The following is a 24,927-nucleotide window of genomic DNA, read 5'->3' on the forward strand; positions in this document are numbered from 1 at the left end:
CTATGGCATAGGCAGCTCCCAGCAGGATCCGCCGGGAGAATCTCAACATGAGACTAATTAATTAGAGCGACAGAGAGAGAGAGCGTGTGTGTGTACGGGTGTGCGTTTGTGCATCACTTTAACAAAGGTGCAGACGATCAGAAATCGGCAGAGAGTGATCAACGTTTGCGCTACTCTATGCCGAATTGAAGTGGACTCGGTCCCAGACTTTTTTTTTCTCCCTGGAAATAAAAATGTCTGGGTTTCCGAGGATACTCGCACGGAGTGTAGCAAATGTTGCTAGCTATTAAATATCTGCCATAACCACTCTTCATATAGGGTTTGACTGGATGCCCGTCACAATGACGACGCCAGTCAACTGGATGTGTGCCCACAATGACGACGTCACGCCACCCGTCCATACCCACATGTAGGGTCTACATTGACCTGATGTCAGCACTATATATATATATATATATATATATATATATAAACTGAGTGCTTGTTTTTCTCTTCTTCAACCTACCTACTCTTAACAACATTCTATCTAAACTAGATACTCTAGCTGCAGTTAGGAGCCACAAGGGACATGATGAGATACTAAGATAGGGCCTAGCTCATGTCCCTTGTGGCTCCAGTGGTCCACTGCCTAGAGGACATTTCAAGTGGATGTTTTACTATTTCCAGTTGTCACTGGGGACTTCATCCAGAACATGTGTGTCCTTGCACAAGAGCCATTATGCTGATCACATCCAAAAACACTTGATTAGAATATCTCTGCCTGGTCGACAAATGCTATTCATGTTATATTATCAATCATGATTAGCATATGTGGTCAAGAAACAAAAGCATACCGTGAACTGTAGTAGTAACTAACAGTACAACTAACTGCTGCTGCATAGTGCATACTATATAATAACAAACATCTATCAAAACTAGTCACAGAAGTGATACAAGAAATAAGGATTGCTTTGGGTTGATGTAGAGTCCTCAGGAAGAGGTGAGAGTGCAGAGCGGCAATTGGGGAGTGAGTCTTGGCGTGAAAATCCTTGCTAATAATGTACAGACTCCAGTCTAATATTCTAGCAGACCACACCCAAGAGTCCTAGACATTAGACATTAGGCTCAGGATGTAATATTTAATGACAATAGAACAATGTTTTATTTACAGCACTGTAACAGTCACAATCACACATCAGCAAGAGACAAATATAGACTAACTAATTGGTTTCAAAACTGGGGGCCCCAAATTATTTTGTGGGGGTCCCCATATGATTATCTTAATGTGCAACATTGTTTTCTCACTCAACGGCAAACAGTATAAGTGGTGTATCTAAAGTTACAATTTAATGATCTTTAAGACCTTTTTAATACCAAATTGTCAAATATTGCAAACATTTTGCCTCGTTTCCAGTCCATAGACCCCACCCACTCCACTGAGCGCACTGCTTCTTTGAGAGCAGGAGGGAGGCTCAGAGTCTGACATTGTGAAAATAGCCAATCTACAGTACAAGCTCACTGTGAGGCGTTGTGAGCCTGTAGTTCGGCTATTTTCACAATATATATGTGTTGAACCGAGTCAAACTAAATGTAATGCCTACAATAAAGTGCTTGTCAGGGTAGGGGCCTGGGGGGCTGGGGCCCAGTTCAAATATGATTATTTTGGCGGTTGTGGCCTGAAATGTCCGGGAACCCTTTAACTAACTTTTCTCTGACAGCGACCTCAGAATTAGTCTGATGCAAAACAGTTCTCTCTTCATCCCTGTTTCCCAGACCCAGAAAACAAAAGCTTGTCTCTTTACTCTGCCATTTAATTTAGCTTCATCAGTCTGCAGTCCTGACTGACGGCGGAGGTCAGAGATCATTCCATTATTATTAAGGTCTAATAATAATGGCATTTTAGAAATGTTCCAGTCCGGGTACAAAGCTCTCCACACTCCACAGTACCGAGACTGCACTCTTAAGAATCTTTAATGACGAATTTTTGGCTACGGACTCTGGTGACTCTCTCATTCGGGTGTTCTTGGATCATACGGCAGCATTTGTAGATTACAGTATTTTGCTCTCTCGCTTGGAGCACTGGGTTGGCATTAAAGGGCCAGCACTAGAGTTTTCAAAAGCCTGGGGAGCGAGTGTCCAGTTTCCCACTGGGTTTCCTTTTGAACCCAAGGAAGTGGGGCTCTGACTCCCTGGCTAAAGGAAGTGGGGCTCTGACTCCCTGGCTAAAGGGACCTTGCGTCTCCTTAAATGGAGGAACAGGGAAGATCTAGCCAGCTCCCCTATCGTCATTATTCAGCATGCTCAATAGATGTGATATGCGCATGCTGATATAGATCCATGACACATTTGGTACACCCAGCCCGCCCCCCACTGAGGGTGGAAAATAATATCACTGGTGCTGTGTGTGTTCAGGGCAAACCACTTACGTACTAAGCTCACTGTTTTATTATTCATTTCGCTTTAGTACGTTCTGCTGGAGGTGAACATTGGAGAAAACCTGGATGTAAACTCTGACAAGATGATGTTAACTTGTTCCTTCCATTCACCTGCAATGTTAAACTTATGCCCTAGATACAGTAGGAGTATGGGCCGATTCATACTCCTATTTTACCGCTGTTTCGGCGCTGTAGTGCCGAAATGATTTCGGCTCGTCAGAAATTTTCAGTAGCACCGAAGAGCCGACTTTAGCACGGTACCCGTGCTAAAGTATAAATGTAACTGCGCTCCAAGGGCCTATCTTTAGTGGTATAGGTGGAGTTAGCTGTTTTCCACAGATGGAGGACTCACAGTAGATATCTTTCACTATGTCGATGTACACTTGAGGTAATCAGTGATCAGTGACATGTCTGTAAACAGACCAGAGTGGATAGAGTTCAGTGGTTTAGTGGGGTGACTGTGACTGTAATCATACGGTTTAGGTCACCCCCGTTGTGCCCAGTATACAGTAACGTGTGTCTGGTGTCCATGAGGAGCCAGACACTTAGGTTAGGGGCTGTGTACACCACTGAGGCGGCAGCATTTTCTCATGGCGCTTACCTTAAAAACGCTCCCAAACGCCTGTGTTAAAAATATTTCAGCTAACAGCTGTCTATCATTCATGACCCTCATTCTGAGCAGCCATCAGCTGAGTGAAACTGAATCTCTTTTAGATTTTTGTGTTGGCTATTCAAAAATAGCAGATATACAAGCTCACAGAACTTTAATTTGTGCCTTGTTGTGAGCTTGTACAACATTATTTAGTAATTTGCCTGTTCACATTAGAAAGGTTTTGAGTACTTTATTGTGAAGGTGTGTACCAGTGCTTTTATTTTGAAAATACTTTGTATTTAGAGAGTCACTTCCTGTGTCAGCATAATTTTTCATGCAGCTCTGTGAGCCTTAAAGACTCATCTAACCCACTTGGAAGCATTTTAGAGGCAATGCAGTAAGTTGTATATATTGTTGATTTCTGTACAACTTTGTGGTGTTTCTACATCTTTATTTGGAATTTGGGAAAGTTAATTATTTGTTTGCTGCTGTCTGCAGAGCATAGTCCTAATGCACAGGTGTATGTCATCCTTACTGTGTAGGTCATTTAGCTACTCACCTGGTTTATTTTTTACTCTGAAATGTTTGGAATGCTGTTAATTAAAAACAGACACGAATGTCCCTTTATTGTATCTGTATGTTTTCTTCTTCTTGCTTCTTCTAATCGCTCACCGAAACAGGGGCTGTTTTGTGTTGTTGAAAGTCTATTATCTGTATAATTATACTTTTTGGGGGCTTTTTGGGTTAAGGTTAGGTTTTACTGAGGTCAGGGTTAGGGTTAAGGTTAGATTTACGTATAGTTTTACTGAGGTTTGGTTACTATAGGTTAGGGTCAGCTATTTAAAATGCAAACTTTCTCTCAACTTCAACTTCTTATTGCTTGGCCCCTGTTATCGCTGCTTGGAGATATATTTGTAATTAAAATGTTTCAAAGTGGTACATTATTTCAGTTTTCAGTTAGTTTTGCAGTTAGTGTGAGAACTACTGATTTAGAAGGCATTTGTAGAATCTGCCTCAGGTCTTTAAATAATAAAGGTCTGTGTTTGTGTGGTAGTCCAGATGCGTGTCTGTCCGCAGGATCAGCAACAGTACCATCAAGCCAACCAATAATACACCCAATTTAAAAATAGGAAATAATCCTGTTGACCGAGGAGAGAACTCAACGTACCATTGTGTGTCCCATGTGTGCACATGAGAAAGCAGGGGCAGAACATTTCTCAATGCATGAATAACATTCCATTTCTCATAACTGAAAAACAAAGGAAATGGTTAGTGCATTTATTGCTACGTAGTGCATGTTCAGTAGGCTAACAGGGGTTTCCCCCATCTCTCAATTTTATACTGTTCCAGGTCCAGTTTAGTTTTTAGTTTTTATTTATTTTATTTCTTGTTTATCACTTTTATCTGATGGATATCTTCCTCTAATGTGTCGTGTATCCTGCATGGTGGAGAGCTGGAGAGACAGGAAGACCCCTGTTACTGTCTGAACAAACACTATAGCAATGATTTCTAAAAAAGCTACCTAACACGTAAGTAATACATATCACTTTCTTACACCACCTTAAGATCTTTTTGGGCTTTTTCTGCCTTTGATATTGAACACAGTAGACTGACAGGAAACGAGAGATGGGGAGCGACGACACGCAGCAAAGGTCGCTGGGATGGGGAGCCGGACACGCAACCCGTCAGGCTGCATTAGCAGCCTAGACCTGGGACCACTACACTAACTGCCCGTGCCTAAAATAACGTTTTGTTCACACAAAAAATAGTTATGGATTGTACTCGCTTTAGGATTTGTTTGACAGTGTATTTACAGTATGTGAAAGATTCATAGGCTGTCATTCATAGGCTGTCAGTTATTTATGATTAGTTTTGTGACTTTTTCAACAGCTGCCAGCATCCCTGTTGGCTCATCCAGCCCTATTAGTCATCCATCATCTACTGCAAGGCAGGTTGGCATATTGATTGCTATCCTTGTCCCAAATCTTATCATTTGAAAATCGATGCTTTCAGTTATTAAATTCTCAATTAAAGCTCTATTATGTAATTTTCTTTAGTGAATAACATTTTAGTCTGTATACTAATCGGTGTGGTAGAGTGTGTTAATACCATATAACTTAAACAATTGGAGGTTGTGGTATCTTGTCTGCCTGCTCATCTATTGAGACATTTGGATCCTGTACTTGCATGACCTGACCTGCATGACTTTTCTTTTTTTTTAAGATATTGTTTTTGCGGCTTACGCCTTTTATTGGTTTTTTGAAGGGACAGACAGTAGGCTGACAGGAAACGGGAGAGAGATGGGGGAAGACATGCAGTAAAGGCCGTGTCGGGCTCGCCTGGGCCCTGCATGACCTTTTGACACAATCTTGTTTTTGGTTTGAAACAAAGGTCACAATTCGATTTGAGCAAGCAGGCATGCAGGCTCTATTAGATAAGTACAGCCCTAGACACACTCATTCAGACAGAAGATGGGTCCAGGGACCTCCAGAGGAAACCACCCGCCTGAAGCTCAGATTCATGGTGGCATCCCTCAATTCTCTCCCATCTAAGGTCGCATTCTCACCTAATACTTCGGTAGACTCGAATGCGTATGGGAGGAGAAATGGGATTCTTGCATATTTAATTGGCTATGGTTTGCCTTCACACTGTCATGATCCGCAGAAATTGGAAACGCAGCAGGGGGGACCTTTATCAATGTGTTACATTCATAAACTAGCCTACACAGTGAAATGATAAATCTATGGTGATAAAATTATACTCATAACGTGCATTATGTGTCGTGCCGTCTGGGACTGCGCCGACTGCCCCCCCCCCCCCCCCCCCTCTCTCGCTCTCTCACTATAAGCACGCAGCCACGCATTGTTCTTTTGGGCATGGAGCATAGAGTATTAAAAGGCATGGAGGCACAGCGCTGAGCCGCACTGATATAACACAGACAGCAGCGCAAAGGCCCCCACTAGTCCCCACACAGTGACAGCACTCCATGTTTACAACACGCACAGACAGACAGAATATTCTGTAGGCTATAATACTATTACACTGCACTGCAGTGTTTGTGTTTTCTTAAGCAATTGATTAATGTACTCGTCCTCATTTCGATCAGGGTTTCAGTCTCCACTCTCCTCATTCGACCACGTCTATCCACGGTAACGGGACATCTTTGCGCTGCGTAAAATATGCCTTCTCCGTCTCCAACTGTGTTCACTAGCTCCTCACCCGCCACATTGTTTGCTTCATTTCCTTTATTTACTGCGGATTGCATTCACACCTGCACCGAATCGTAATCAAGTGCGATTGGAAGCGAAGCGAAACCCCCGTTTTTGCTCGGAGTAAAATGCGGTTCTTTGCTGCGCATTAGGATTCGAATGAGCCTTCACACCTGCCAAACGAAGCGCACTTTCTGACAATGCGCAGCAGGATGCGTTTTAATCGCAGCAAAGCTCTCTGGTTAGAATATGACCTAAGTTAGTCAGCTGCTTTGCTTTACATTGCTACAGAGCACCAGGCCGGATCATCTCAATAGTGAACATACAGTAGCAGAAATGTAAAAAAAAAAAAAGGTCAGTGACTGTGAAATAGTGAACATACAGTAGCAGAAATGTAGTTTGGCCACGTTTTTCACTCGACAGCAACGATATGAAGGTTATGCTGGAGGGATACGCTCGTTTGTACGCTCTCTTTGGATCACATGACAGTTGGAGTATATGGCTGGATAGCTGCTCACATTCAAATGAGGTGTGTGTGTGTGTGTGTGTGTGTGTGTGTGTGTGTGTGTGTGTGTGCGTGTGCGTGCGCGCCTTGAGGCCATGCAGCTGTACAATGGGCTGCGGAGAGGACATATGGCTACCATGGTCTGTGTCCTCTGTATAGTCATAACTAGAGTGTGTGTGTCCTATTGTCCTGTTTCTGTCCTCCTATATGTCTTGTGTGTGTTGACAGGGGTTGGATGTGATTAAATTATTGGATCATTAGATTAGGCCTCCTTTCACTCACCCCTCTGTAACCAGATCAACACCAGCTGGACGGACATATACACATTACACACACACACACACACACACACACACACACACACACACACACACACACACACACACACACGTATGACACCTGGTACTTTTGTCTATAGCCTACGGTACACACTTTGGAGTTTAGTTTGGAGTCTAACACTTCAGGTTCCGTATATTTCCTCCCTGGCATGGTTGCGTAAGATCTAATGCTGATAAGTCCCAGTACCGTGTACACGAACCTCGTGGCAACGAACAAGATTATCTTCCACTAATTACCTAAGCACCATCCAAAACCAGTGCTTTACCATGCTTTCCTTCAACCCAATCTCCCACTGAAATCTGCATGGATCGACCACCCACATGTAGTTCACCCTCGGGAGAGTGCAGTGAGCTTTTCATTCACACCCCCCCTCCCCCCTTCCTGTTCGGTTCTCTGCCTCACTCCCTGCGGTACAACTGGATGTCCCATTTTATACTCACGACTCATCATTCCTTCCCTCATGCAGCCCCCAAAAGCCGTTACCCACTGCCCGGCATAGTCCATGGGGCGCACGGGAGTGTATACACCTTCAAAATTTGTATTGTTATTGTCAAATAATGGGGTTCCAATGTGTCAGCTTGTTGATGCAAAATGCATTGACATACTGTACTGGACTCACTTTATAGGCATGAACACCACCACTGAATACACTCATACTGTTTGTGTATACACACACACACACACACACACACACACACACACACACTAGTGAGGTTGGTGAATGTATTGAGTGAACCTGTCCTTATGACAGTTGGTTGGTGCCATGCACTAAACCAGGTAGGTTTGAATATTGGAGTCAGTTTTGTCTCAGGCACAAGGGAGTGAACATGGGGGAGCTGAGCTCTGCCCTAAATCCAGTCTGTTGGTCTAGACTAGACTTAATTAAAGCATGTAAGTTTGTTTTGTATTTTTACTTACACACGTTCCATTGTTTGTTCCTCACAGCGTGTACGGGACCGCTGGAGGTTGTAGTTGTAGATGAGAAATGGCAAATGGCAAGTGTGTCATTGGGAGCGGTGTTTGACCCCCAAAAGTGTGAAACCCCCGTGGTAAGCGCTGCCACTGCAGCGGGCACAGCGTACACCATGACCAGACACTCTTGGCGGCGGCCGTCACACACAGGAGACGCTACACGAGAAAACACTTAAGCCCGGTTTATACATAGCCGAGCGGCGGCATCCCGTGGTGAAAATAACAGATCTACAAGGCCAAAACGCGTTGCTTGTGTGAAACGTTTTGGCCTTGTAGATCTGTTACTTTCAATGTGCGACACCGTCGTACGATGGAGTACGAATGAGGCATTTCCATCAACCTCTGATGCTGAAGAAACGATTGCGCCTGTACTGTTGTGGCTCCCTGTACCGCCTCGCGCTTGTAGCAGCCTGATGGTGACATGGTGTTCTCTGACGCGTGTGCACACACACACACACGTCACACACACACACACACACACACACCACACACACACACACACACACACACACACACACACACACACACACACACACCGAGTGCAGTGATGCTTTCTAAAGCAGTCATGGTGGGCTGGTGGGCATGTAGCCCTCCTGTTAGGCCCGTTAAGAGCCTGAATTCATGTCTTATTCATCCCTCAGGCCTTCATTTATTCTCTCTGCTATGTGTCGGATCACAATGAATAAGCTGCAGTTCTGCCGGGAATGGATTTATTCAGTTTTCATATTGAAATTAGTTTTCATCTACACCTGAATGGAAAATTATATTAAGGTAGGTTTGTTAACAGTTTAACACCAGCTCATTGGCCCTGACATTGGGAGGTCGGGGGTTCAATCCCTGGCTGGGTCAAACAAAAGACTATCAAAATGGGATCCAATGCCTCACTCTGCATCAAGGGTTGGACTGGGCGACATACTGTACTAGCGGCCTGCCCAGCGGGTGTTCTTGTACATCATAGCCGGGAGGGGTGCATGTACATCATGCCCAGCGGGTGTTCTTGTACATCATAGCCGGGAGGGGTGCATGTACATCACGTCCAGGGGGTGGACTTGTACATCATGTCAGGGGATGTACTTGTACATGTCCAGGGGGTAAACTTGTACATTACGCAATCTCACACTACATAAACGGGAGAAAGACTCCTAATCTATGGGCCACATAGCTCAGCAAGGCTACTTACCGTACTTACTTAGGAGATGTTTGCGTTGGCTATTAAAAATGAGCAGATACAGGTATACAAGCTCACAGCGCGTCACCTCGTGCCCACACTGCGAGCTTGTACATCTGCTATTTTGGAAAATCTTGAAAGTGTGTAAACTACAACCACTGATTTAGAATTTGCAGAATCGGCCTCATGTCAGACTTCTCGTCTTAATAATAATAATAATAATAATGGATTTTATTTATACGTGCTTTACATTCGTGATAATCTCAAAGTGCTATAATGAGCAAATGCATAAAATAAAAACATCACACCACCACCAAGAAGTGGGAACAAAACATTTAAAACATGAGGGCATGTCTATAAAGAAATCTTTGTTACTGTGTTGCAACGGTGTTGCTCTTAGGTGGGTTTAGCCCTGGTCCAGTGCGTTAGCGAGTCTCTCACTAACGCCCTGACAAGAAAGCCTCTGCTGCTCACGCCTCACGGGTAAAACATTCCACTGACGTGCGTGCAGTCCAACTTGTGCAGTCCAACACCTGCCTGCGTCTCCACACTGGAGAAAAGAGAGAGAGAAAAAGAGTTTCAATGTGTTCCTTGAAGAGACATAATTCTATCCACACTAGAGAAAATCCATACCGCTGTAAAAGAGTTTTAAAAGAGACACCAGTGTATCCAGACTTGAGAAAAACATTTCCAGTCTTTATAGTTGTGTTTAACATCTCTTGAGTGGATACAGCTGATATACTTAACACAACATGCCTCACTCATCTGCTAGTCCCTCCAACGCCTGGCTTTTTGTTGTGACGTCATGTAGCAGCCAAGTCTATGGACTTTCAAAGCCTTGGATGGAAAGATTACCGTGAATGACGCCGAAATTGGTGCTGTTATTGGACGGGAAATTTGCCGAAATTTGAGTACGGAGAAATTACCTTGTATGACGCCGAAATTGGCACTCTGATTGGCTGTTGTGATTGGCTGGAGGGTGTGCCATTCTGAGATGTGATTGGCTGAGCATTGCATAACGGGTGTGCCACGGCATGAATGTGTGTTGAGTCTCTGAGCTCATGCCAAGTGGTACTATCATTAGCCTACTCTGCCTTCTGTTTTTTGTTTTATATATATCTTTTTTTTTTCAATTTTTCACAAAATACACATACCACCCGCCCACAACCCTCCCCCTCCCCAGATATTGTTATATTGTACATTCCTTGAAGCCCAGTGCAGCTTAATGCAGCAAAAGGATGAATTAAACAGTGATTTAAAATTGCAACTCTTTCCTCCACAGAACCGTGCAGGAGCATACAATGTTGAGTTCACATGCAGTGCACACATTAAACATTCATGGTTGGAAGCAAAAAGGCAAAGTTTTATTGTATTGAATAAATGTATTTAAATAAAGGCAGAAAAAACCGAACCAGAAAAAGGAGAATAAGAAAGCAAGGAATGAAAGGGAGTAGCTTAAAGTCCAAACTAATTTCTAATGAGGTAGTTATAAGCGTTACCCACTTAAATGGGTTAAAAGCCTAGGCACATTTTATAATTTAAGCTCCAGTTTAAGTTAAGTAAGTAACAAAGTAAGTAAGGTTAATAGTTTAATGACTAGTACAGAAGGTATTAAAAACATGGCAGGCTGCATAGATGTAAGCAACACGCACGCTTCAGCTAGTCAAATTTGAATGGGAAATTTTGAATTGAGTGTTCACTGGCGGAACAAAGTCAATACAGGGCCGGGGGGAGAGCGCACGATTAGGCCCCCCGAACCTAGCCCAACCACCCCCCTGTACAACACGATGCATTATGGTGAACCTAGCCCAACCACCCCCTGTACAACACGATGCATTATGGTGAACCTAGCCCAACCACCCCCTGTACAACACGATGCATTATGGTGAACCTAGCCCAACCACCCCCCTGTACAACACGATGCATTATGGTGAACCTAGCCCAACCACCCCCTGTACAACACGATGCATTATGGTGAACCTAGCCCAACCACCCCCTGTACAACACGATGCATTATGGTGAACCTAGCCCAACCACCCCCTGTACAACACGATGCATTATGGTGAACCTAGCCCAACCACCCCCCTGTACAACACGATGCATTATGGTGAACCTAGCCCAACCACCCCCTGTACAACACGATGCATTATGGTGAACCTAGCCCAACCACCCCCTGTACAACACGATGCATTATGGTGAACCTAGCCCAACCACCCCCTGTACAACACGATGCATTATGGTGAACCTAGCCCAACCACCCCCCTGTACAACACGATGCATTATGGTGAACCTAGCCCAACCACCCCCCTGTACAACACGATGCATTATGGTGAACCTAGCCCAACCACCCCCTGTACGACACGATGCATTATGGTGAACCTAGCCCAACCACCCCCCTGTACAACACGATGCATTATGTTGAACCTAGCCCAACCACCCCGTGTACGACACGATGCATTATGGTGAACATGGTGGCCAAACAGTTCAGTACATTCTTTCAGACAGTGGCAGTAACAGTATTGTACTGTAGCCTTCTTGTTAATGTTTTTTTTTGGCAGCTGTTGTTGTTGATGATTTTACCAATGTGAGACATATACCATACAATGAACTATACTCACCTATGTTTAACGTACTTCCAAAGTGTGTACATGCATGGTTTTCATATCCTGATCGTTTCTAAGCTCTGTAGTCGAACGGTATAGTCTTCTGTAAACTTGACCTCACCCACAAGTCCAGTGGACTCTCTGACTAACTTCCTTGATATTGTCCCCCGTGTTTAACCAGGTGTGAAGAGACAGTGAGAGTTGAGACACGGAGGAGGGCAGGAAGTACACAAGCATGGCAGTGGAGGAGAAGCCCGGTCTGAAGAGCAGCAGCACCATCGTGCCCTGCTTCCTGTTTGTGGAGGTGAGTCAAACCCAAAAGCAACATTCCAATACCCAAAGGCCACTCACTCACTCACACTCGCTCACTCACACTCGCTCACTTTTGCTATTTTTATTATTCAGCTATTAGTAGGCACGTAATGATATATCGTATATCGATATATTAATCCCGACGATCATATGTCGATTTTATAAAATAAAATAAAACAATATTTTAGTGCTAGTGAATTATGATGTGTGATATGAAATGTGAGCTTTAATCATATTCAAGTACTTTTGGAGAGAAATGAGAGCTGTGTGTGGCTGTGACTGTGCCCAGGTGATGGTCGTTGATGCTCAATACATCAAGGAAGGCAATTATGTTTTTGCACTATAGGTCTACAAACTCTACATCTATCCTAAGATGCCACCAAAGAAATATTTTTTTTACATGTTAACTCGAGCTAGGTTCTAAACAAGAAAGCATTTATGTTTACATGAAAAGTAATGCTACTTTTGCACTGTAGTTAAATACAAACTGTGGGCCTCGAGTCTTTACCATCCAGGCCTCGGTAGGTAAATATTTCATGTTGAATGGTATGATTTGAGACAATCTCAGCATGTATTCTCTCACTCTCTCTCCCTTTCTCTCGCTGTCGCTACTGCATCGCATGCACAGCCCAGTGAGTGAGGCTATTGAGGTATTTATTGCTTTATGGTTGTTGGCAAGCCGTAGCTTTGTCCTGTGCTGTCCAAGAGTGGTTTGCAAATCGATGGTTGTCATAACACAGAGACGTGTACATTTCCTATAATGGGGTTTGACTTTGTGCCCAAGACACATGTTTGGTCTTGCATACTTCTTAGGTGCTACATTGCTTGTGAGAACAAACAGATAAATACATAGTCAAATCTGTGTTGATTTAACGATATTCATCTGTAACTCTGAGAGGGTACAAATGTACATTTGTGCGGTACTCTCTCAGAGTTAAATTAACACTGAGGATTTATTTGACCGTGTAGGTAATTCAGTCCCCAAGGTGAGGAAAATAATGAGCTATATCGGTTTTGCGAAACGAGACAATTCTGATTTGCAACATTATCATATAAATTATTTCCCATCCATTGTCAACATTGTTGCCAACTAGTGCAGGGGTTCTCAACGTTTTTGGCCGGGGACCCCCAGAAATGCTTTGGCCATGTCTTGGGACCCCCGCCCCGCCCCCTCCCGACCGCCAATATAAATTGACTGCTACCGTACAATAACTTAATAATGGAGACAATACACCATAAATACTAGTGTATACTTGACATTTATTTTTAGATAGCACATTTTAAGGCAGTGAGCAGGGCCAGTGGTGGATAAAATATAGCCTAATCACGTAAATACTCAAAGTGCAAATTACGAAGACATTTTCTGGAAGTTTCAGCAATCTTCAGGACTTTTCAAAAATAGTGAAAATAGCAGATAAGCTCACAAGCAAGCTTGTAGATTGGCTATTTTCACTATATTTGAAATCGGTCAATAAATGGCTGGCTTTCCTACTGTCTGTCTCTCCTACACTGCCCCCCTGCTAGCTTTTCTACTGTCTCCCTACCTACACGGTCTAGTCCGCACATGGGTGAAATGACAGAAATACAAGGAGTTGGCCCATGCATCCAGTAAGGTCAACCCAGTAGTCACTTTGAGTGGCACCACACAAAGCCACGGGTGATTGTGTACTGTATGTCAGACAGTCACATTACTAACCCTAAACCAAACCATAACCTAACCCTAACCTCACAGGAATCCAGGGGTGATCGGACTAACCGGCCAAGGTCTAAAACTTTACTTTATCTGCAAAAGAAAGTTGTTTGCGGTTGACACAAAAATAATGGCGTAAGCAGGATTTGAACCCAGGAGTTATGGATTTAAATGCTATTGACAGCCAGCTTGTATAGCCATGTTACAAGCTGGCTGCTGGAATGCTTTTCCAGACTCTAGTAGATTATAACAACGCCCAAGTCATGTAAAAATCACACCTGTGTGAAGTGAGAGCGCTCATATCATCGTACATCATCCATGTATTGTCAATGGCAATTTAATCTTTGTGTAGGACATAAAATAGCCAATTTGCTCGTCCACATATGATGTAAATTCTCCATTCATTGTCAACGGGAATTTAATGTTTGTGTAAGACGATGTGTAAGAGATAATCTACACTATAGCTGAATATAGGAGGGGCTGGTGCCCCTCATAAAAAGGAAAACCCTGCCCAGTAGGGGAGGGTAAGAAAAGCCCCTCCCCATATTTCTGACAGAAGGCGCAACATAGAACAAGAATATAGAACAAGCAGATATGATAAATGACTGGTCTGTGCATAGGAAAGGTGAGACGCTGTCTGAGTAGCCTATCACATATACACACCCCCCCCCCCATCACAAACACACACACACACACACACACACACACACACACACACACACACACACACACACACACACACACACACACACACTGTCTGTGTGCGTGTGTGTGTGTGTGTGTGTGTGTGTGTGTGTGTGTGTGTGTGTGTGTGTGTGTGTGTGTGTGTCAGAGACAGACACTCAGACAGTGATGTACATCAAGCCAGAAGGACCTGATCTTTTATTTAGCCTCCCACCTCATCAGCAGTTACCATGGCAACCAATAAGCCTGTCTCGTTTTGTCTCTCTCTCTCTCTCTCTCTCTCTCTGACAGTGTTTTGTCTTGCATATCGCTATGTTTTGGTCTTAAATTAACGCCCTACTACATCATACAGTTTAACACAAAAGTACAAAAAAGATTGCTGATAATACAAGCTGAAAATGTGTCGCTTGTTAGTTCTGCTACTTTTGAATTAGAATTCTGAAAACAGTTTTGAACATATGAGGTTTTCACCAGACAGAAGACATTCTGTATCTTTATCATATGAACATATGAGGTTTTCACCAGACAGAAGACATTCTGTATCTTTATCATATGAACATATGAGGTTTTCACCAGACAGAAGACATTCTGTATCTTTATCCTTGCTTTATTGTACTCCCTTACTCCACCTCTGCATTTTTTACATTAGATTAGGGTTAGCAAAAAAAACACCTTAAATACTGTATGAAATAGGAATGTACTCCACTACTTTGTAGATTTTGATTATTATTACAAAACTGCACTTCAGACAACGTGCACGTGTAACAGACAAACACACTAAAAACAAACAGAAAAGTACATAGTGTACATGCATCGTGCTTTGGGTTTTAGCTGGATCCATTTAGTGCCCACCCATGTGTCCAAGGCCATTTGGCTACAGAAGTGGATTAGAGTGCAATGATTTTCTATGTGGGAAGATGAAAGCACAGTTCAGCAGCTCTGGATTCAGCAATATGGCCACCAGAGGGCACTGATGTAACACAGCTGAAGTTAATCCCCCCCGCCCCTTTCCATGCTAGTTTATGTCTTCCTGTGGTGAAATAAGTAGCTAATCAGATTTGTTTTTCTTAAGTAAAAGTATCAATTCCACAATCCAGAAATACTGTCATAAGTAAGAAGAAGAAGAAGAAGAAGAAGAAAACAGGCTGTATTCAAAATTTTACCGCAGTAAAAGAACAAAAGTATCCTAGCAAACATCTGTCATCTGTCTGTCATCATTTTCGGAAATTGCAGATCTACAAGCTTATGCAACCCGTGTTGTGAGTTTATAGATTGCCAAAGTATAAAATAGGGATTAAGTTGTGGGTACAGTTGTTTTGTAATTCTAATATAAATCTACAGAGTATAGCTACTTACTAAAAGGGTCAAATAATTGTAGTGGAGTAAAAAGTACAATATTTCATTTGCCTCTGAGATATGAAGTAAAAGTATAAAGTATTGAAAATGGGACATACTCAAGTAAAGTAAACTGCAAAATGGTTACTTTTCAGGATTAAAATGCAAAAGTAGCAGATCTATAAACTCAATAAACTCGTGTTTCGAGCTTGTAGATCTGTTACTTTTGATGCTTTTGTGTGACTAGTAGTATGATCAAGGAGGGCGTTCATTTACGAAAGAAGATATGAACATACGAGGAGGTTTCAGTGACGATGCCAAAACGGCACTCAAGCACAGCACGTTACTCTCCTCCCCTGCCACATTCCAGCTAGTTTGTGTCTCTTCTGAGTGTTTGATGGACTCTGTGTTGAACAGGATAACCTCAGGACTATGTCACCACTCTGAATCCTATTATACTGTTCTCTGTGTGTGACTGTGACTGTGTGTGTGTGTGTGTGTGCCGCGCATGTGTTTTCGTGCACACACACGCGTGTCCACATGTCTCATGTGCCTCATTAACACTTGTCAGAGACACAGAGATGAGAGAGGAACACCTCATCATGTCTCTTATCTGACTGACTCCTCTGTTGCTAGAAATAGTGTGTGTGTGTGTGTGTGTGTGTGTGTGTGTGTGTGTGTGTGTGTGTGTGTGTGTGTGTGTGTGTGTGTGTGTGTTTTCACACCTGTAGACAGTTTTTTCTTCCCCAAGTCAGGCGCACAATTAAAGGACACACACACACACACACACACACACACACACACACACACACACACACACACACACACACACACACACACACACACACACACACACACACACACACACACACACAGTGTGAGAACAGCTTTTCCTTTGATTTCCATCTGCTGAGGTGCTCGTGTTTTTTCCTGAAGCAGTGTTTAATCAAAGCAGTCAACCTCAGTCTTGCAATCTTTTATTGCAACGGTAGGTCGCATTTACTATGAAAACCTGCATCTCCCGTCCGTCCGTCCGTCCGTCCGTCCCTCCGTTAGTTAGTCACCCCACGCCTCCATATATGGTCACGCCTCGTGACATCACACCTCCATATATGGGCACGCCTCGTGACATCACACCTCCATATATGGTCACGCCTCGTGGTCTGGTCCACAAGATTCGATACACCACCAAGATACCAATGTACCTGTCTAAATACTTCCTTAATGTTAACTGTAATTCTGCAAACTGTTCAATCAAGCAAAAAGTAAAGTTCCTGTGAGTACAATTTGTCCTACAACGTCGATTAGCATAGATGCACACATGGCTTTAGATATTGTACATGTGAACGTCATTGTGCTGTTGAGGATTAGAGGGCATGAATGTTGTTTACGTTACAAATGTGCTGCGGATCTGATCTAAAAATATACAGAATTATTATTTAAATTGTGTGTCGTGTTGAATGTTCACCATGACAACTGAGTGCACACACAGTGTCTCCCCTAAGGGAAGCACAGAGACACGGTGCTTCTAAACACAAAACATCAAACACAAAAAGCACATCCTAATACTTAAGTGTGTAAGTGTGTGTGTGTGTGTGTGTGTGTGTGTGTGTGGGTGTGGGTGTGTGGGTGTGTGGGTGTGTGTGTTCTCATACTTGTATGGGCTGATAAAGAAACATTGTGAGCACAATTGTCCTTGTAGTCCGAAATGGATGTTTTAAGGTCAAACTACTCCTTGCAACTGCCATTGGAGATAATGGTTGCAAGTAGAGATGCACAATATTAAAATTATGACTGATATTCGATCTCTGATAAAAAAAACTCTTTAATTTTCCTGTTTTTCTGAAAGCTATGGTAAGCTAATAGCTGAAGCTCTTAAAGAGACAGAGTCAGGCAGACTGGCTGCTCTGCGAGTACAAAGCCATCGACAGTCATTATTATTGCTTCATCAATATTGTTGAAAATAATCAGGATTATTTTGAGACTGGTTCGATATGATACAGATTATCATTATATCACAGATATTGTGCATCTCTAGTCTAAATTGCATGTTGCAACGAGTTGCATTGAAAATGTATTACCAGTATTACAAGTGTGTCAGTCGCTTCCTAGCCTCGGAAACCCAGACGTTTTAAAATAAAATAAGTCTGGGCACTTCAATTCGGCATAGAGTAGAAACCTTGATCACTCTCTGCTGATTTCTGATCGTCTGCACCTTTGTTAAATTGGTGTGTGTGTGTGTGTGTGTGTGTGTGTGTGTGTGTGTGTGTGTGTGTGTGTGTGTGTGTGTGTGTGTGTGTGTGTGTGTGGTGTCTGAAACAATGAACATGTGCCTGGAACACAAACATCCTGTTTATTATACTGAATCATTTAATCCAATTCAGATCGTTTTTCACATTAATTCCTTTTAATTAAATTAAGTTCTATTTAGAAACAAATTCCTACGTCTCCTCTCAAGGGAGCGTGGTTTGCAGACAGGGGGTTTAAAAATGACACAACCTTCTAAACATGCAAAACCCCTCAGACTCCTTAATAATTAAATTAAATTCATTTATGGCTGTGTTCAGTCTTGTTTCATTTGTTTCGCTGTTGTACAGTCCAATTCCATTGAGGGACTATAGTTTTGCAGATAGGTTTAAAAAAATAAGTGCACTAGTGCCATAAATTATTAATCACTTTTCAACCCGATGTCCCTATTTTGGGGGCATGTCATTACAGTCGTAGAAATTACTACAAATAGGAGATAATAGTGCAAAACACGTCGCATTGCCACATGTGAGGAAGAAGAGAGGAGACGAACTAGATAAGGATTTTAACGCAATCAAAAGTTATAATCACAGGGCAACTAGTTCAATTATACTCTTTTTTTGAGGATGTGCTACTGTGCTAGCCCCTCCTATATTCAGCTAGTAGTAGATTTTCGCCTTACACATACATAAAATGTATGTGTACTGGTGCAGGAGAGTCGTGCAGGAGAAATGGTCAAATAAAAGGATTCTTCTGCAAAATGCAGGGGGGTTGGCAGGTATACCTCCACCGTGGCACCGCCCCACCCCAACTCTTTCTAACTCTCTCTCCCACACGGCTGATTTTGTCTTCTGATTCCCCCCTTGGCCCTTTCTTTGAGTTTGGCTAGGGAGTAGAGAACCTGTCTGTCTTTTGGTTGGTCATTCCATATTTTGGTGGCGGCACAGTAGAATGCATCTTTACCCATGTTTGTGGCAAATTGTGGGGGAATGAGGTCAGATAAGCTCCTTCTGATGGCCCAGTTGCCCATGCACAGGCATTACTGATCCTCTTGAGTATGCATTATTAATTAGCCCACGGACCCCCATAGCTCTTGAGTGTGTTTAAATGGAACCAAATGGGTTCCATTTTTAACACAATCAGAGTTCCAGACTTGTAAGGGTCCATTTGGTTAACACACTCAGAGTTCGAGACTTGTAAGGGTCCATTTGGTTCCATTTAAAGAAGAAATCTTTGACCAAAACACATGTACCCTTAATCAGCCTATAATCCTGTCCCAACATACGTTGACCAACTTGAAATTGTTTCATAGATGCCCGGTGTTCTCCACTTTCCCCACTCCTCCCACCACCCAAACTCTGCCCCCCCTTGCACGCTTGCGACCAGCAGCAATACGTTTGGTTTGATTGATGTATGTATATGTGTTTCAAGCCTTATGACTTAGCTGTAAAACCTTTTGCCCTTCGGGGACACTAATAAACAACCTTGAACCTTGAACCTTTATACATCAAAAGGGCATGTGAGCTCAAACCCACAATTCAACATTTTGTTTTTAAGATGTTGATATTAATTTTGTATTCATCCTTAGGACTCCAAATCACACCTTGGAAAGCATGAGTGTCTATTTCAAACAAAGTGTAGGTGATGATCCAGTCTTATCCATGTATGGTTATCCAGGGTTAGATGAGGTCAGTGTCGTGAAATTCATAATATGGAAATGGCCATATATGGTGGTGTGATGTGTCACGAGGCGTGACCATATATGGAGGTGTGACTAACTGAAGGGAGATGCAGGTTTTCAAAGTAAATGTGACCTATGGTCGCTATAATAGACTATTTGTAATGCTCTTAAAATCTGTATGTCAGGGAATAATATAACAAAATACCACGAAACAAAGGCAGAATGCTAATAATCTGTTCTCGTGTGTCTATCCCAGTCAGACATGTATGTTACATTGTAGCTCATTGACTCGGAATGAATATGTGCATGTGTCAATTTTAGAAACCCCCCTCATAAACGAGGACGCACACAGAGCGCCAATATGGTGCAGTGTGTGTTTTGTCAAAGGCTCTTACTGTACCAACAACGCCCCTAACAAAGGCTCTTACTGTACCAACAACGCCCCTACCAAAGGCTCTTACTGTACCAACAACGCCCCTACCAAAGGCTCTTACTGTACCAACAACGCCCGTACCAAAGGCTCTTACTGTACCAACAACGCCCCTACCAAAGGCTCTTACTGTACCAACAACGCCCCTACCAAAGGCTCTTACTGTACCAACAACGCCCCTACCAAAGGCTCTTACTGTACCAACAACGCCCCTACCAAAGGCTCTTACTGTACCAACAACGCCCCTACCAATTTGCCCATTTGTAGGCGCACCAAAACGAAGCGCATTCTTCGCAAATATTAACTGTAATAGCAGGCTGGTGTGGCGAACAGGACTCACCATGTTTCAGTGTACAGAAAACAACAACAGCACAAGACATCCATAGTGGATATCTTGTCCCATGGTGCCTTCTCTCTAATTCCTGTCTTGTCAGGTGATAAGTAGCATGTACTGTATGTACTGTAGCACAGACACACACACTAATGATGCTGTTCACATTCCTGCATGCATATGGCCTGAGTTATATTTAGTTGCGCGCAGGTGTTGCGCAACAAACATAGCAAACAAGTTCCTGCTGTGAGCTTGTAGATCAGCTATTTTGGGTGCGCGACACCCGTGCACGACTAGTAGTAAGCATATGTCACACTCATACTTACACAGTGTTACGCACGCACGCATGTATGTCATATTGTAGCTCATTGACACACACACACACACACACACACACACACACACACACACACACACACACACACACACACACACACACTCTCTCTATTAGGTGAGTGCCAGCAGCATAGAGTCAGTCAGCCCCCCTTTTTCCATCTCTATCTGTTTCACTCTCTCTCTCTCTCTCTCTCTCAAGCTCCGTGGTTCTCTGTCTGTCATTCTTTGTTTCTATCCTGGCTGTGGTGGAACTCTCTTTTTTTGCATCTTTCATTCCCGCTTTCATCCCCCGATGCACAGAAGCCTGTCTCCTTAGGGACTTCCTCTCTTTCGCTTGCTTGCTCCACTCTCTCTCTCTCTCTCTCTCTCTTTCTGTACATGCCAACCCACAGGCTCACCTCCTTTTTATTTTGGATGCTGGACCCCCCTCTCTCTCCCTCTTATGAGTTCCTATATTTCCCTTGCTTGCTCCACTCGTATCTCTCTCACTGTCTCTCTCTCTCACAACCTCCCCCCTCTCCCATTCACCAGTGATGAAGGGAACTTCGTCCTGAATCTCTCCTCCTCTCATCATCTCTCCTCCTCTCCTTTCATCATCTCTCCTCTCCTCTCATCATCTCTCCTCCTCTCCTCTCCTACTCTCCTCTCCTCTCATCATCTCTCCTCCTCTCCTCTCCTACTCTCCTCTCCTCTCATCATCTCTCCTCCTCTCCTCTCCTACTCTCCTCTCCTCTCCTCTCATCATCTCTCCTCCTCTCCTCTCCTACTCTCCTCTCCTCTCCTCTCATCATCTCTCCTCTCCTGCTCCTGATCTGCGTCTAACGAGGGGATCATGTTCTACTTCCAGCTGGTGATCATGGCGGGGACGGTGCTGCTGGCCTACTACTTTGAGTACACGGACACGTTCCCCGTGCACGTCCAGGGCTTCTTCTGCTACGACAAGACCTTCTCCAAGCCCTACCCCGGCCCCGAGGAGGCCGGCAAGATCCCCCCCACGCTCATCTACTCACTGGTCACCGCCATCCCCACCTTCACGGTAAGGAGGAGACACACGTCCTGGGGTAGGGGAGGGGGAGTTTCGCCTTGCTGCGCCGATGTGTACGCGTCTGAGAGGGCGAGAAAGTTTGTGTGTGTGTGTGTGTGTGTGTGTGGCTGTGTGGCTGTGTGTGTGTGTGTGTGTGTGTGTGTGTGTGTGTGTGTGTGTGTGTGTGTGTAAGAGAGAGCGTGTGCATGCGTGTGTGTTTGTATGTTTGTGAGAGAGAGGTGTGTGTAAAGTTGTGAGCGCAGCTTCCCACTACAAAATTATTCAGTGTTATTTTAACTCCTAGAATGTGACAACGAGTTCCATTTTCACTGTGGTGTAATGACTGAACATGTGTGTGTTTATATTATCCCATGCATGCGGATCTGTTCATGACACTATACTTTGAGTGTGTACTGTTCACCGCCTGCTCACCAGTACCCGTTCCAGAGACCATATTACACCTGTCCTCCGTGACCTTCACTGGCTACCGGTTAAACAAAGAATCCACTTCAAAACACTCCTGACCACCTACAAAGCTCTAAATAACCTGGCTCCCCCATACCTCTGTGACCTCCTCAAACGCCATGCCCCCTCTCGCTCCCTCAGGTCTGGTGATGCAAACCTCCTCGATGTCCCCAAAACCAAACTCCGTACGTGGGGGGACAGAGCTTTCGCCTTTGCTGCCCCAACCCTGTGGAATGCCCTCCCTAAGGCACTCAGAGATGCCCCCACCCTTCAAACCTTCAAATCCACCCTCAAAACCCACCTCTTCAAAATTGCCTTCCCTAGCTAACCCTTTTCACTGTCTTTTAATGTTCTTTAGCTTTTAGTGTTATTTTTCCTTTTCTTTCTATTAAAGTTGTTTTTAATTTGTTGTTACCTCTGTAAAGCCCCCCCATGTAAAGCGTCTTTGGGTACTCAGAAAAGCGCTATATAAGTTTGAGATATTATTATTATTATTATTACTGTCCATAGTACATACAATACTTAAACCCTATAGACCAGTGGTTCTCAATTTCTCAAACCTTTTCAAGATACTGAACCCATAATTGCTCCCGATGAGCAGGCATGGCTTCCTCTGGCATCGGTGTGTGAATGTGTGTGTGAATGCGGGAATGTAATGCACAATCTCTGTAAAGTGCCTTTGATAAAGGCGATATATAAATGCACCATTTACCATTTTACAGACCATAAGGGTCCATTTAGCTGGGGACCCCCTGGAACTCTCTCAAGGCCCCCTGGGGGTCTCCGGACCCCACTTTGAGAACCACTGATATAGACCACTGGTTCCCAAACCCTGGGTCGGGACCCATATGTGGGTCGCAGACACATTGCTATCGGTCCCTTTTATGTTTCTCCTTTCCTACATTTTATTTCAAAACATTTTCAAAATAAATTCCCCCCAAAAAGCAACATTTTTCATGAATTCAAAAACTAATTAAATGATTCATTTCGGCAATTTCATGGAGATAATCAAATATATTCCATAAATTAGAAAACAAATGAAAATAGCCGATCTACCACCTTACACTGTGAGCTTGTAGATCTGCCATTTTCACTAGTTTGGGTCCCGGGCAAATGAGCCATTTCTCTTTTTGGGTCACAGACTAAAACTTTTGGGAACAACTGCTCTAGACTATAAGTCAGCTGGACCTGAGCTGGTACTCTGTACTCTTTTCCCACCTCCTCCAAACCTCTTTGTTTTGCTATGTTTGGCTAATGCTGATGCCCAGATGATGGGATGGGATGACGGTGTTCATATTGGTTAATCCTCGTCTTCATTGACATCTAGCCATCTGTAAACTCTGCGAGAGTAAGGAATGTAAACGGGTCCCATTTGGTTACCTTAATTTAACTGTCTCTGCTCATTGACTAAATTGACACTCAACGATGATTTGACCTGATGAGTGTGGTTGGTAGAGTGAATGTGAAACGTGGTCGACCCGCCTGATTTGTGCTCCCCCTGCTGGTGAGTTCTGGGAGTGTTCTGTGGAGATCATCCATCCATCTCCACTCCTGAACAGATTGTAGAACCGCATGGAGGGAACCCCTGTGTGTGTGTGGGGGGGTGTGTGTGTGTGTGTGTGTGTGTGTGTGTGTGTGTGTGTGTGTGTGTGTGTGTGTGACTGTGCGTGTGTGTGTGTGTGTGTGTGACTGTGCGTGTGTGTGTGTGTGTGTGTGTGTGTGTGTGTGTGTGTGTGTGTGTGTGCGTGTGCGCCATTCAGCAGATAAGGACTAGAAGACCTCATATCACTGTTTGTTTGATGTTTTCACAACTGAGACATGTACATTCTATACATGTACATTCTATGTACATTCTATAACACAAAACAAGAGGATGAGTGTGTTAATGCGAGACTAAATCAAAGACCTTTTTTAAAACATTTGTGACACAATAAAATTATACTTGAAGTACCCAAAAGTAGAAAGTACTCATTATGCAGAATGTCCCATTTCACATGTAAAAAAAAGTATACAAATCTTTTGAGAATGTCAGATCTATAGAAGCTCACAATGTGTCACATTTTGAGCTTGTAGATCTGCTATTTTCAAATGGACCAAATGTATAAGGCTTAATGCATGTTTTGTAATACCAATCAAAATAAGCAAATAGTAACTAAAGCTGTCAAATGATTGTAGTGGAGTATGTAGTATAGAAAAAAGGAAATACTCCAGTAAAGTAAACATTCCTCAAAGTTGTACTACTTGTACAGTATTGAGCACATACTTAGTACTTAGTTACTTTACACCACTGCCCTAACCCAGGAAGTGTGATGAACACAAAGCTAACTTTATTATTAATATATAGTGTTGCTATGGCACGGAATGAAGTATAGACCAGACTTGACAAAATATTGTTAGTTATACGTTTATTAGCATGATTACAGACGAAATAGAGTATTGGGTAGATATGATGGCAACAAAACTTCTTATACCTTACCAAGCCTTTTTATACCTTGTTTGTCACACAATCTGTTGACCTGGGACCCTTCATCATATCAAAATGACATTTAGCTGGATTCTAATATAGAATGTGAGTGGGCGTAATAGATGA

At 43.3% G+C, this 24,927-nt stretch overlaps 1 protein-coding gene across 1 annotated transcript in view; it reads left to right on the forward strand.

The window, feature by feature from the left end:
- The window catches only part of plppr2a (phospholipid phosphatase related 2a), a gene marked incomplete at its 3' end in the record, with an annotated part of 51,694 nt that overhangs the window by 1,933 nt on the left and 24,834 nt on the right, over positions 1–24,927 (forward strand). Inside the window, exons 2-3 of the mRNA XM_080776913.1 lie at positions 11,984–12,106; positions 21,696–21,884. Of these exons, the coding sequence (XP_080633039.1) occupies positions 12,038–12,106; positions 21,696–21,884 (258 nt within the window). The 5' untranslated portion in view covers positions 11,984–12,037. The remainder of the gene's footprint in view (positions 1–11,983; positions 12,107–21,695; positions 21,885–24,927) is intronic.

This window comes from Protomyctophum bolini (genome assembly GCF_963924005.1).
Source record: "Protomyctophum bolini genome assembly, chromosome: 11".
In the NCBI taxonomy this organism is placed as follows: Eukaryota; Metazoa; Chordata; class Actinopteri; order Myctophiformes; family Myctophidae; genus Protomyctophum; species Protomyctophum bolini.